The sequence below is a fragment of the Felis catus genome, chromosome E3 (genome assembly GCF_018350175.1).
Source record: "Felis catus isolate Fca126 chromosome E3, F.catus_Fca126_mat1.0, whole genome shotgun sequence".
In the NCBI taxonomy this organism is placed as follows: Eukaryota; Metazoa; Chordata; class Mammalia; order Carnivora; family Felidae; genus Felis; species Felis catus.
Window position 1 is genome coordinate 38,710,674 of NC_058383.1, and position 13,437 is coordinate 38,724,110.

Sequence of the window (13,437 nt, forward strand, 5' to 3'; positions counted from 1 at the left end):
AGTGTGCTGGGCGGGCCCTGTGCCCAGATGTTAGCTTCTAATCCTTTGTTACTGTTAACAAAAAATCAACCGAGTCATTTTGAAGCTCTAACTGGCTTTAAGCGATTCGTGAATTGGATAGCATCCCATCCACCAAGTAGAAGGGAGCTGCAAGGAATTGGGCAGAATGGAAGATTTTTACAGGAAGGAGGGTGAGGCAAGAAAGTTTAGCTAAAGAAAAGATTGTGACAGCAAGGTCACCTTCTCTTAGAGGGGAAAGGGGAGGAGGGGGGCAGAGGAGAATTAGGTAGATTACCTCATATTCCTTCAGGTGGGGTGGTGAGGCCCATGTGACATTACCCCAGTAGTGCGGACTAGAAAATCCCTGACTGGTTAAGACTACGTTTCCTGGAGGGAGGTTGGAACTGCAGTTAGTAAGGTAGGTAAGGTACTAAGCTCCCCTTTGGGGACTTGGCCTAAGCGGCCCCACCTTTAGCTTGTGGTTTCCTAACATCAGTAAAAAGATGTGATTTAGTGTATACCTTGGGGCAGAGAAAGACAAGACTATTTGGATATTTTATTTTAGTTTGAGAGAGAAAGCATGAGCAGGGGAAGGGCAGAGGGAGAGGGAGAGGGGAGAGAGAGAATCCTAGGCAGTCTCTATGCTGTCAGCTTGGAGCCCGATGCAGGGCTCGAACTCACCAGCTGTGGGGTTATGACCTGAAGTCGGACGCTTAACCCACTGAGACACCTAGTTGGATATATTTTTTTAAATGAGTAGTTCTGTGAAAAAGGAAAAATCTAGGACTCCCAAAGAGAGCAAATCAAATGAGGTTGGCTAAGAAAAATCAGGCTGGAATTCTGATGTTTATAGAATTTCCTAAAAGCTGATCCACCTTAAGCCTTATTTGTATTACTGTGAGGGTCGCCAGAGGCGTGGGCTTGCAAGGGCAAAAGGCCATAAGCCAGAGGCTCAGAGAGATGGTTCTGGCACGGGCCTGCCCCTGAGTAGGAGCTCGGAACAGCGGGTCAGTCCCCAGTTGTGCCACCTCCACGCTGGAGCCGGGCAAAAAGACTACTGGGCGTCTGCATTTCTGTGCAAGAAGATCTGTACGCGTGGGGTAAGAAAAACAGGCAATCCAGTATCACCAATACTGATACTGGGTCAGTAACTGGCTTTTTAAGACGTTTGGAAGCGTTCAGGAATCGGAGATGGTAAATGTCTGATTTCTTCATTTCCAAGAGTCCTTTAAGTACTCAGAAAGAACTTAGTGGTTGGATTTTGTGGATCAAGGAGATTATATGTGTAATTGAAGTGTATAAGGGAATTGAGGTCATCAGGTTTGGAAGGCATGCTAAATCTTCAGGGAGAAGTCAGATCTGGCAAATTCGTAATCTAACTTGAGCATTCATCCAAGAATGTGGGAGTGAGTTTTACATCCAAATTGTAAAGTTAATTAGTACAATAACATTGGAAAGCAAGTGAATGCTTAAGAAAAAGATTTCGAGGGGCACCGGTGGGGGGGGGTGGGGGGCACAGTTGGTAAGGGTCCGACTTCCGCTCAGGTTACGATCTCACCATTTGTGAGTTAGAGCCCCGCGTCGGGCTCTGGGCTGACAGCTCAGGGCCTGGAGCCTGCTTTGGATTCTGTCTCCCACTCTCTCTGCCCCTCCCCTGCTCACCCTCTATCTTTCTGTCTCTCAAAAAATGAAAAATAAAAACATTTTAAAAAATTAAAAAGAAAAAGATTTTTAGTGGAATAACTAACAAATAGATTCTAAATTTACACATAAATAATGCACACGTCCCCTAATTTGATTGTGGCTCCTCCGCTCAAGCGGGACAAAGTGACGGATGGATAGAAGTGGGATGGACGAATGAGGTGCCGGCCGGGGCTGCCCCACCCCAGCCGGCGATCCCCCTACCACAGCACAAAGAGGCAAACAGGGCAGCACGTGGTCTTTATTAATACTTTCAGCCCGCAGGAGACCCCAGGCCAGAAGCCAAGCCCCAGGGTCTGGTCGTCCTCACCCACACCGGGCTGTGGTTCTGAGGCACTCAGGATGGGCGGTGAGGGAAGGGCCTCGGCGCTCAGCATTTTCCAAGAGAACAGTGGCCTGGGAGGAGGCAGGGCCCGGTGAAGTCTGGACCCCTCCTCACCTCCCAGGCGACTTGAGCCCTCTCCCTCCTCTGGTGTCTAAGATCAGTCACTCAGCACAGACCTACGGGTGACCTGAGAGCCTGCCATCCCTCCCAAGGGCGGGGACAGCCCCAGGGACAGCCCCAGGGCAGCCTGGAGGGGCCACAATGGTGGCGCCGGGTGAGTGGGGGACAGGGCCACTGTGATGCCTCTCACCTCCGTAGCCATTTCCCAGCAGGCCACTGCCACCTCTCTTCACCTCAGGGCTGCCTAAGGCACAGACAAGCCAGGGCACCAGGTCACCGGAGGACTTCAAAGTCCTCCTGCCCTTCCCGGCTTCACCCCAGGCCCTGGGGTACTGCCACTCACCGAAGGGTCCAGGGCCCAGCTCTGGCCTCAGCTGTCCATATGTGCCTGGGGGGAAGGACAGAAGGTGGGAGCACTGAGTCCCCAGTGGCTTTCACTTGGGGTCTGTCACTTCCCCTTCTTGTTCTAGCATCCAGGTTCATGCTCAGGGTCCCTTGCCCCTCGCCTCTCCTCCAACCCCATCCGTTCCTGCCTACTCACCCTGGTCCTGTCCTGTTCCCTCTCTCCAGGGCTGTGGGTGGGCCTGGGCCCAGGGCGCAGCTCCCTACAGCCACCGGGACAACCCCACAATGCTTTTCCACATAGCCCATTACCTGGCTGGCTCCTGACCCCTGGATATGCGCCTCCAGCCCCATATCCAGGCTTCAGGGCAAGCACCCAGGGCTGGACGGAGAGCCAAGAAGAGCCCCTTAGGGTCCCAGCCTGACCTGCAGAAGGAGAGCTGCTGTGGGTACCTGTCCCCACCAGAGCAGGACATCCAGGGCCTCAGAAGCCCCCGCCCGGTTGGCGTGGTCCCCATGGCCCTTGTCAGGGTTCACCCCCAAAGCACTCATTTCCTACCATTTCCTTCAGGTCCCGGAGCTGCTGCCTTGGGGTAGACTGGCGCTTCTTCCCCGAACCCTGCAAGAGATCCAAGTGATTCCTGCCCAGCCCCTGGATGCCCCTCCCCCCATCGCCTGCACTCTCCCCCAGACTCACCATTCCTAAAGCCATTGGCCCCAGGGAACTCTGGAGGAAGGAGAAGGTCAGAGACAGGAGTAGCCCTTGAGTCCAGTGCTCCCCACCCCACCCCAGCACCCCCAGGCACCTGGCTGCAGGTGGGCCTCAGGGAAGACCCCAGCTCCCAGACCATTCCCGTAGCCGAACCCTGCAAGACAGAAGTTGGAGAAAGACTGGGTGAGTGGTGGGGGTAGGGGCCCAGGGTGACCAGCGCATGGACAGACAGGAGGCAGCAGACACACAGACTGACTCGGAAGCAACCCAGAGAGGGCCTCACACATTCTCCCCACCCTCAGTCGGCTAACCCTGTGCCACTCCTGGTGTCCCCCTTCCAGAAGCTTCTCCTGACCTCCTTCTGGGCAGCTTCCCTTTCCACCTCAGGACTGTGCCTCAGTCTGCCACTCTGCCCTCACCGGAGACAGGGTGGCACCTGGTTCTGGCCATAATTACGGCCTAGTGCACAGTAAACGTGTGCCGGCTACATCGGGAAAGAGCCAGATGCGGCAACAGACAGGAGCAAGGAGGGCTTGCCGTAAGGAAAGTGGCAGCCTGCACCCAGGGGACCAGGCGCTCACCGACTTTCTGAGGCTTGAGGCCACCACCAAAGCCTGGGGGAGAGGAAATGGGGATAGAGATGGGGGGGGGTGGTCAGCCAAAGTCTCTTGACCCCACTCTTCTCGAGCTAGGGACAGGAGAGGCAGGAAAGGGAAGGGCCTTCTCACCCAGTTCTGTTCCTGCTCCATAGCCGTTCGGGGGCTGGTATCCTGTGGGGAGAACAGAGATCAGCGGAGAGTACCCAGACTTTCCCTAACGCCCTGGGGGTCAAGGACGGACCTTATGGGTTCTCAAGAGGAGGAAGGGATCCTCCCTATCAACAGGAAATGGAATCAGAAGAAATGGGCTTAGACAGCAGCAAGAGAAACTTAGGGTAAACTCTGGGAGGAACTTCCTTTCCCTAAGGAGCCTGAACCGCTGAGGCAGACTGGGGCACAAGGATGATGGAGTGACCCTGGTGTGGCATGGGGACGGGGGGGGGGGGGGGCACAAGGATGATGGAGGAATGACAGACTCGCACCTGCTTTCTGAGGTTTCATTCCCCACTGGATGGCCGGAGTCGGGGCTAGGAAGAAAGTAGGAAGAAAGCCAAGCGACAGGAGTGAGCTTAGGGCAGGGAGGGTCAGGAGTGCTGCAGGCTGCCCTTGGTGCAAGGGCTGGGGGCAGGGCTGCCATACTGGGGGTCCCGTGGGGTCTCAGGGCCAGTTTAGGCTTTCCCTCAGGTGGCTCTCTGCGATAGCCTCAGGCTCAGCTGGAGAACGGGCAGGGGTTGTGGCAGCCCAGCTAGACCCAGCCCCTCCTGGGACCGGGTATCCCCTGCTGCCCCCCAGACCCCACTCCACACTGACCTGGGAACTTGCCATTCTGCACTGGGGGAGGGGGCTGAGATTTGGGGCCCCAGCCGCCCCCTTTGTCAGAAGGGACCCCCGAAGTGGGAGGCCTGGGGAGCAGCAGTGGAGGGACCCTCCCATTGCAGGGACCTAGATGGGGGGGGAGGGCAGTGAGCCCAAGTTGGTGCCTACCCCAGGCTGCTCTCCTGGCCTCAGCCTGGCCAAGCCACCAGCCCTCAGCGGCTTCCAGGACAGACACAGCTTGGGCGGGAAGTGGGGGGGGGGGGGTCGGGGCACTGGCTAGGCCAGAAGAAGCCCTGTTCCTGCAGTGCTAGGGGGGCAAGGTGACCCACATCTAACATGGCACCTGCTGTTGGCCCACCCAGCCCCTCTGCCTTCCAGCAACATCCCTCCCACCTCCCTCCTGGTGCACATCCCTTCACCCCCAGCCCCACCCCAGGAGCCTCACCTGGCTGGGCCCCCACCCCAATTCCATTGCCATATCCTGGAGAGAAAAAGCAGGGATGTGAGGGGCAGTAATGGTGGGGTGGGGGAGGGTTCTGGAAGGAGGCAGGAGGAGGTGCAGGATAGACATGGGGGGGGTCTCTCACTTGCCTGGCTTCTGAGGTTTCACACCCCCTCCAAGAGCTGCAGGAGAGACAGGAGGCTTGAGACCTCAAGTTTCTAAGAAGGAGCTCTGTCTCCCCTCTTGAGGCCCCCACTGCACTCACCTGCCGGGAGCTGCAACCCAGGCCCTGGGGCATATCCTGGGAAGAGAAGCAGGCTTGAGGACAGGGGCTGGGGTGCACAGACTTCAGGGCAAGGCCCACGAGGGGCAGGGGTGGGCTCACCTAGCTTCAGAGGGCTCATGCCCCTTCCCAGGCCTGGGAAGAGACAGAAGCAGGATGAGGGGACCCCACCCTGCTCCTTCTCTTCTCCAGGACCCAACTCTTGGCCCCACGGGACCCCGTGCCCCGTCCTCCCCTGTCTCCACCCCACCCCCCAGCACCCCAGGGCCTGCCCCTACCTCCCTCACCTGGCTGGGCCCCCTCACCTGGGAAGACTCCGGCTCCCAGCCCATTCCTGTAAACTGGGAGACAGGGTGTGGGTCATGAGGGGGAATGGGGCGGTGGGGGGAGTAGACAGTTTCTGGGGGTAGAGAGGGGTGGGGGCCTGACCCCAGTCCCAATTCTTTCTGGGATCCCCCCCCACCTCCGGCGCCAGGCAACTCTCCCAACACCAGCTGGGTGTCTGACGGTGTCTCTCAGCCCAGATGCCAGCAGACGGCGTCAGAGCCCACAGGTTAAGGGCTCAGTGCCCCACCCCCCACTTCAGGAACCATCCCCAGGCCAGGGGTCACCTGTGCCTCTGACCCACCGGCTAGAAATCGAGCTCTCTGGGTCTGGCTAATTTGCTAGAGCCGCTCACAGAACTCCGAAAAACATTTGACTTCTCAGAGTGCAGGCTTATTAGAAAGGCTAGAACTCAGGACCAGTGCAGGGAAGAAATGCCCAGGGCCTGCGGGAGCGCCCGAGGGGCTTCCGCCCCCCGCCGAGCCTTTTGGGTTTTCATGGAGGCTTTGTTACGTGGCCCGGCGGACTAAGTCGTCGTCGTCGTCGTCGTCGTCGTTGTCGTCGTCGTCGTCGTCGCTGCCGCCGCCGCCGCCGCCGCCGGAAGAGCCTCCCATTCCCCAGCCCGGCCTCCTCCCCAGAGCTCAAAGGATGGGACCGAAGGTGGGACCCAATCACGGAGTGGGATCCCCTGGAAACCAGCTCCCCAACCCGAGGCGGCTCGTTAACATAACAAAAGAACTCCTCCTGCGGCCTTTAGGAAATTACTACGCTTTTAGGAGCTCTGTGCCCGAACCGGAGATCGAATACTTATTTCTTCTTACAAGTCACAGTATCACGGGGCCAGGACCGAGAAAGGCTTTACCTGGCTTCTGGGGCTTCCCGCCTTCACCAACGCCTGAAGAAGAGATGGGACCGGGTGAGCCCCCGACTCCCCATCTCTGGGCCTCTCCTCCACAACCCTGGCGGCCCCAGCACCCGCTTCCCTACCTGGTCCGTAGCTGATGGGAACCACGGGGCCTGTGTGGACGGGAGAGGCTCAGGTATGGAAGGAGGCCAGGGGACGAGCCAGAAACCTGGGGCCTCCTCCTCTGCTACCTCCATGCGATCGTCTGCTCCACCCTCTGAGTCTGGCAGGACCCCCAGAATGGGGCTTGGGTGAAGAGACGCGCTGCCCCCCAAGCCCTCCTCTCCTCACCTGCTCTGTAGTCTTTGTGAGCTAGAGGGGTGAGCCGAGGGTGGGGGTTGGGTTGGCTAAGGTGGAGGTCCCCCCAGCTGTTCTGAAATGGTCACCAGCCCTGCCCCTGCAAGGCCCGGAGGGAGGTGGGAGAGGACACCCAGAATTGCACTCCCCAGACCTCACCAGTCTCACCTGGCTGGCCTCCCAGCCCGTTGCCGTTCCTGAATCCTGGGGGGACAGAAGGACACGGGGTGTGAATGGGGGCAGGGGAGCTCAGGGTCTGGGGGAGGTGGACAGAAACAGGGAGGTGTGAGGCTCACCTGGCTTCTGGATCTTACTGCCCCCCCTCACTTAGGCCTGGGGAGGCAGAGGCTGATGTGGACCCACCAGACCTCTCCTCTTGGCCCCCACGCACCCCCGGCTCCTGCTTTTTCTCCCAACCCTCAGGACCCAGACCTGGCTGCCTTCCATGGGTTCCTGTTGTCATAAGTGGGGGGACGGGGGGGGTGGGGGGAAAGGAAAGCTGGATGGGGATGAGGGACAGTGTTTGGAGGGGCTCAGGAGGAGGCAGGACAGAGCTGGCTAGGGCTGGGAGGCCACCTCTCCCCTCACAGGGGCCTCTGAGGTTTCATGCCCCTCCCAGGCCCCACAGTTCACCTCTCCATCTCCCCAGCACTTGGAACCCATTGGAACCCAGCCTCCCCCCCCATGTAAAGCCTGGCCCCTGGCCCCTGGGAAGCCCTGCCTCCCAGCCATTCCCAGATCCTAGAGAGGATCCTTAGGGAGTAGGGGTGCTCTGGCTTCAGGGGGTTCATGGATACAGATAAGACCAGGACAGGAATCACCTGGCTTCTGAGGCTTCCTGCCCCCACCAAAGCCTGGAGAAGACACAGGAGCAGGTGAAGGACGAGGGAGCCCCCATCTCAAGGCCTCCCCACGGTCCTCCCCACCCCGCTCCTACCTGCTCCATATCCGTTCTGGGTCGCTGGGCCTGTGGGAGAGGAAGGGTGAGTTGGGGGGATTTGGGGCCAGCTGAGGGACAGGTGAAGGTGCCCCCTTCAGAGCCAAGCCAGAAAGCTAGAATCCTGGAGGCTTTCTCTCAGCCCTCCCTCAATTATTTACCAGTCCGGCCTCCTCAAGGCCTGGAGGGGAGAGGACGCCTAGACGCGGGCACCCAGACCCCACCAGTCTCACCTGGCTGGGCTGCCAGCCCGTTGCCGTTCCCGAATCCTGGGGGGCAGATAGGGGCTGTGTGAATGGGGGAGGGGAGCTTAGGTTTGGGGGAGGTGGCGAGAGACAGGCAGGGGCGAGGCTCACCCGGCTTCTGGGGCGCCACACCCCCTCCAAAGCCTGGTGGAGACAGGGGGCAGGTGAGGGTCCAGTCCCCATCTCTGGGTGTCCCCAGAGCCCTGGGACGCCCCTACCTGGTCCATAGCCATTTTGAGTTGCAGGGCCTGGTGGAAAACAAGAGGGCTCTGGGTACAGCCTCTCTTCTGAGGCTCCCCTGAAGCCTGGCCCCTGTGGCTCTGAATTCACCACCATACCCACCCCGTTGAGTCCCTGACCTGCCCTTGGGGCCCAGCCCCCTGGGGAGCCTGAACGCCACCCCCCGCTGCCTGGGTGCCACCTGGTTGGGATATCACTGCCACCATGTGCGTCAACCAGCCAGGAAGGTAGACTCGGACACTGCTTCCTGTCACCAACCGTAGGCTCAGTGCCAGCTCCTGCCGCCTCAACCGCTGAGCTGTTTCCACAGCCTGTACCCTCTCTGGTCCCCTCTTGGAGGCCCCAGCTCAAGCACCCACAGGCGTTTCAGCGGGCCCCAGCCAGCGGTCTTCTCCCTGCCAAACCCGCCGGGCGCCTTGGCCTCTCTGTGGCCTTCATGCTCCTTTCCTGTCCTCCCCCAGAGCGACCCAGGCTCTGGAGGGGCCTGTCCCCCACCTGCCCACCCCCGGCGGTCTGCCACACCGGCTGGGGAAGGCGGTGGCCTGGGGGTCTCGTGTGGCTTCTGTGGCTTTACTCCCCCACGTCCCCCAGGGCATGGGGAAGACTTGGGGGGCGCTGCCTGGCCCCTCGTCCTCCCTCCGAACTAGGGCCAGGCCCCCGAATCATAACTACGCCTGGCCACCTCAGGGACCCCCACTCTCCTGGAGCTCCGGGCCCTCACCTGGTTGCACTCCTGCTCCTGGGAAGGCGCCGCCTCCCGGCCCATTCCCGTTCCCGAATCCTGGGGAGACAGAGCAAGAGGGAGTAAGAAGGATGTGGACGACTGACAGGGAGACAAGCAGTGGGGCTCACCTGGCTTGTGTGCTTTTCCACCCCCACCAAACCTGGGGAAGAGACTAGCCGATGAGGGACCCAGAAGCCCAGCCAGGCTCCCAGCTTCAACCCCACCCCCTGGCCACCCCTCGTCCAAAGCCATTCTGAGCTGCGAGATCTATTCGGAGCCACATGGGGACATCACCCCAGCAATCTCCCGCCAGCAATCAATTTTCTGCCCCCTCTAGTCCCTGACGTGCCCCAGCTTGGACCAGGCGCCCTCACCTGGCTGGGCTCCAACTCCCATCCCATTCCCATTGCCAAATCCTAGGAAGAAAGAGAGAGGGAGTAAGGGGAGGCCGGGAGACCCGGCGAAAGGAGATTGGGACATAGGGACAGGGTGCGGCTCACCTGGCTTTTGTGGTTTCACGCCCCCTCCAACTCCTGAGAAAGGGTCAGGGACCAGGTGAAGGAGCCTGGAGCTCCCTTGAACCACCACCCCCCCATATCCTCCTGGCCCCCACCCCTACCTGGTCCCTGAGCCGCAGGGCCTGTGGAGAGAGGGAAGGCAGGGCTGGAGCTGGGCCAGTGTGGCTGCTGAGGGTGGGCTCACCGCCTCCTATGCTGCCCTCACCCAGGACCTCTGTGTCCCTCAACTGTTCTTTGCAGGAAGCATGCCCTGAGAAGGGCCTGGGATTCGGGAAGGCCCTCCCCGAGACCATGGCTCTTGCCACAGGAGTGGCAGCAGCAGCCCGATGAGGGGAACAGCTCCTGAGAGGGAGACACGGTGCCCGAGCTGGGGACATGCAGAGAGGGCTACTCTCCCCTCCCCTGGTTGCTGAGGTTGCATTCCCCCTGCCAGGCCTGGGGAGAGACCGAGGCTGAGCCGCTCCCCACAACTCTCTCCCCCTCTGGTTCCCTGGTTCCAGTTCTACCCGCACCTCCTTTCCCTCCCGGGGCCCCGTCTCCGGGTGTCCTCACCTGGCTGGGCTCCAAGCCCCGGGAAGGCACCAGCAACCAGGCCATTTCCATATGCTGGGGAGGCAGAGCCAGACGGCATAAGGAGGGGACTGGGCTTCAAAGGGAGCCAGACAGAGAACAAGGTGGACAGAAGGGTGGGCATGGACGGGGGGTGTCTCACCTGGCTTCTGGGGTTTCACACCACCTCCAAAACCTGGGGAGAAAGATGTGGCAGGTGAGGGCATCCCAGCGACCCAGCCTCCTCCTGGGGCTCCATAGCTGTGCTGAGCTGTGGGGTGAGGCAGGGGGCTTTTGGGGTCCCAGCTGAGGTGGGGGTGAAGCAAGGGTGCCCTTCTCCCCTCCCCCAGCCAGACATGAGGAACTCTTATGGACCCCTTCCACCTCCAGTAAGTCACCAGTTCTGCCCTGGGGGAGCCGGGGAGAAGACACTCCTGATGTTGACCCAGCCTCATCGGCCCCATGTCAGACCCATCCCTCTTCTCCCACCGCACCTGGCTGGGCCACCGCACCTGGGAAGGCCCCTGCTGCTAGCCCATTTCCGTTCCCAAACCCTGGGGAGAAAGGGCAGGAGGGGATCAGGGAGGAATAAGGGAATAATAGGGGGCAGAGATGGGGAGACAGGGTGGGGGGCTCACCTGGCTTCTGGGGTTTCACACCCCCTCCAATGCCTGGGAGGGAGATGGGAATCAAGTGAGGGTCTCGGATCCCATTTCAGGAGCACCTCTAGAATCCTGGCCCCAGCTCCCCATCACCCTGGGCCCACCTCTACCTGTTCTGTAGCCATTCTGAGCCGGGGGGGGGGGCCCATCGGGAGAGGGAGGGATGAACTGGGGAGGTTTGGGGTCTACCCAGCGTAGGGGTACGAGGCCCTTAGACCCAGCCGGAAACAGCAAGTCAGAAGGCTCCCGATCTGCCCCCTCAATCCTTGAAAAATCCTGACCCTCCCCTCCAAGGTCTAGGAGGGAGACAGAGAAAACCAACCCCCAGAGCCCACCAGTCTCACCTGGCTGGGCTCCCAGGCCATTCCCGTTCCCAAATCCTGGAGGGACAAATGGAAACAGGGGTGTGAGAAAGGTGGGGAGACAGAGCTGGGGCTGGGCAGGGCCCACCTAGCTTCTGAGGTTGAACATCCCCACTGAAGCCAGGGGAGACCCAGGGCACAGGTGAGGGACTCCGGATCCCCTTCCTCAGGGTCGCCCAGGACCCCTGCTCCCCCCTGCCGGTCATTCTGAGCAGGCCTATGGGAACTCAGCTCCGGTCGGTCCATCCTAAAGAGGGTGGACAGGACCGCTGGTGCACAGGAAGGGGGCCTTGGAGCCCACTCCCCTCTTTCCACTCCCGCAGGCCCAGAGGACACGCAGTGAGCCGTGCTTGCTCGCCCCGGAGTGGGGCTCAGCGGGGGCAGCACAGGGAAGAAGCAGGGAGAGGAAAGACTGGGGGTGCCCAGGGCAGGTCCACGGGTGAGATGACACCAGAGCCGTCTTGGTGGATTCCGAGGGGGGAGGGGAACGTGTGCAGCAGGGAAAAGAGAGACCTACACCTGCCACAAGGGATCGCTGGTTTGCTTCTCTACCTGGGGGTGGGAGTGGGTGGGGGAATGTGTATGGGGGGGGCGGGGAGGGGGTCAGCACTGTCCCCACATATTCTGAGGCAGCTGCTTCTCCCAACCCCCAAATCCCATTTGCCCATCTCTCACCTGCTCCCAGGCCACTGGGGGGGCCGTAGCCTGAGTGGAGGAAACAAGAAGTTGAGCCTGGGGGCCCGGAGGGGCCAAGGGCTCGGGTGCCTCACCCTCGTTCAGAGGACACAGCTGCTCCCACCCTGCCCACCCTCTCAGCCAGCTTTGCCTGATCTGTAGCCACTGGGGGTCCCTAAGCCTGTGGGTTGAGGAGAAGGAGGCGAACTTAGGAGGGGGCAAAGGTCTGAACCTGAATGCCGGCCCCCCGCTCGCAAGAGCGGAACCCCTCTCTGGGCCTCAGTTTCCCCTCTGGTCACAGGAGGGGCAAGGACAGAGCCGGGTGAGTAGCCAGCAGCAGGGTCATGGAGGGAGGGGGCAGATCCCTGCGCCTCCCACAGGGGTGTGTGGGCCTCTACCCTCCACTCGGACTCTGGAGTGTCTCTGGGATGCCTCCCTTCCCCGAAATCTCATCCTCCTGGCGCCGCACCTCCTAATCTTTCCCTCCTGCAGCTCAGGTGCATCTGGTCTCAGCAGGGACCCCCTTCTCCCACCCGTAAGACCCCACAGGTTCCTGGAGTGAAGACCCTTCTGTGACACTCTGGCCCCCCTCCCCCCGTCCCTGGGCCCCTTTGTCTTCTCCCCTCTGCCCTGCCTCCAGGCCTTTGCCCTGTCTTACTGCCAGGATGTGCTTCCCCTTCCCTGTCACAGCTTGCCCCCTTTGAACACCTAGTTCCAACCCCTCCTCTGGGATGTTCTCATGCCCCATCCCATTCCTGTTCCAAAGGTGTGGGGTGTCTTTGCTCCACACACTTGAGCTGACCATGGACGAGACTGTGTGCTACGAAGACAGGGAGGGACCCTGTGCTCTCTTGGGGCCCACATCAGGATCTTAGAACTACGTAGGGAACATCTGCGGCTCTCCCCCCAGAGGGCTCCCAGACCCCTGGGGGAGAGACCAGGCCCTCTTCCTTGACCCCAGTGCCAGGAGGGACTGCTTACCTTTCCCTAGGCCTGGAGACAATGGAGGTAGCCCTGGGGAGCAAGGAGGTGCTGACTCGGGGTGGGGACCCCAGAGGTGGAGAGGGAGCAGGACCCAGGCATCCATCCCCTGCCCAGGACAGACTTCACACCCGGACCCCCCTCTCTCCGGAGCCCTAGCATTGGCCCAGGGCTGTACCTAGGCCCCCCAAACCCAACCTCAGCAACCTCAGCTGCCCGCCTTCCGCCCTCACCGCCTTGCAGGCTTTCAGAAGTCAGGCAGAGCAGGAAAAGCGCCACGGGGAAGGCCCAGGTGCCCATGATGCCGAGTGGGACAGGATGGCACCCACCCTTCAGGCCTTTAAACACCCCTGCTGGGTGGGGTCTCGCCCGGGCCCCCCAGCTGTGCGTGGCAGAGGCTCTGCTGGCAGAACCCAGGGGGCCAGCCCCCACCTCTCTCTGTGGCATGACTCCAACCCCTCGACTTCTCCCCGCCCCACCCCTCATCCATCATGGGTGCTGACAGCCGGGACAGGCCCCCACCTGGCCCCTGGGGCTCCTCCACCCGTCAGGGTTGGGGCCCCGGCGCCAGACCTCGGGGGCTCAGATTCCCTCCCAGCAGCTGGCAAGGGGCAGGCAGGCACCCCAGGCCCAGCCCATATAGAGCCGGAGAGAGGAGGGAAAGCCAGGCCCAGAAATG

At 60.9% G+C, this 13,437-nt stretch overlaps 1 protein-coding gene across 31 annotated transcripts; it reads right to left on the reverse strand.

Moving 5' to 3' along the window:
• Positions 1-1,926: 1,926 nt before the first annotated feature.
• LOC102900118 (glycine-rich cell wall structural protein-like) lies at positions 1,927-13,089 on the reverse strand. Of its 31 annotated transcripts, none has more exons than XM_019821092.3 (36): positions 12,992-13,078; positions 12,759-12,791; positions 11,778-11,807; positions 11,085-11,120; positions 10,717-10,749; positions 10,591-10,632; positions 10,242-10,349; positions 10,082-10,135; positions 9,631-9,651; positions 9,512-9,544; positions 9,386-9,427; positions 9,009-9,068; positions 8,266-8,295; positions 8,159-8,191; positions 8,036-8,071; positions 7,803-7,832; positions 7,687-7,719; positions 7,034-7,069; positions 6,652-6,681; positions 6,527-6,559; positions 5,646-5,681; positions 5,443-5,475; positions 5,323-5,358; positions 5,207-5,239; positions 5,061-5,096; positions 4,610-4,741; positions 4,282-4,326; positions 3,929-3,970; positions 3,782-3,814; positions 3,295-3,354; positions 3,186-3,215; positions 3,048-3,107; positions 2,801-2,914; positions 2,490-2,534; positions 2,337-2,390; positions 1,927-2,097 (listed from the first exon to the last, which is right to left on the reverse strand). In XM_019821092.3, the coding sequence occupies exons 1-36, from the start codon at positions 13,056-13,058 to the stop codon at positions 2,072-2,074; spliced, it is 1,635 nt and encodes a 544-aa protein (XP_019676651.2). In that variant the 5' UTR covers positions 13,059-13,078; the 3' UTR covers positions 1,927-2,071. The 31 variants fall into 31 exon arrangements, with proteins under 31 accessions (XP_019676651.2, XP_019676650.2, XP_019676658.2 ...); XM_019821091.3 differs by having other exon boundaries at positions 10,573-10,632; XM_019821099.3 differs by having other exon boundaries at positions 10,242-10,274; positions 12,992-13,077.
• Positions 13,090-13,437: the final 348 nt, after the last annotated feature.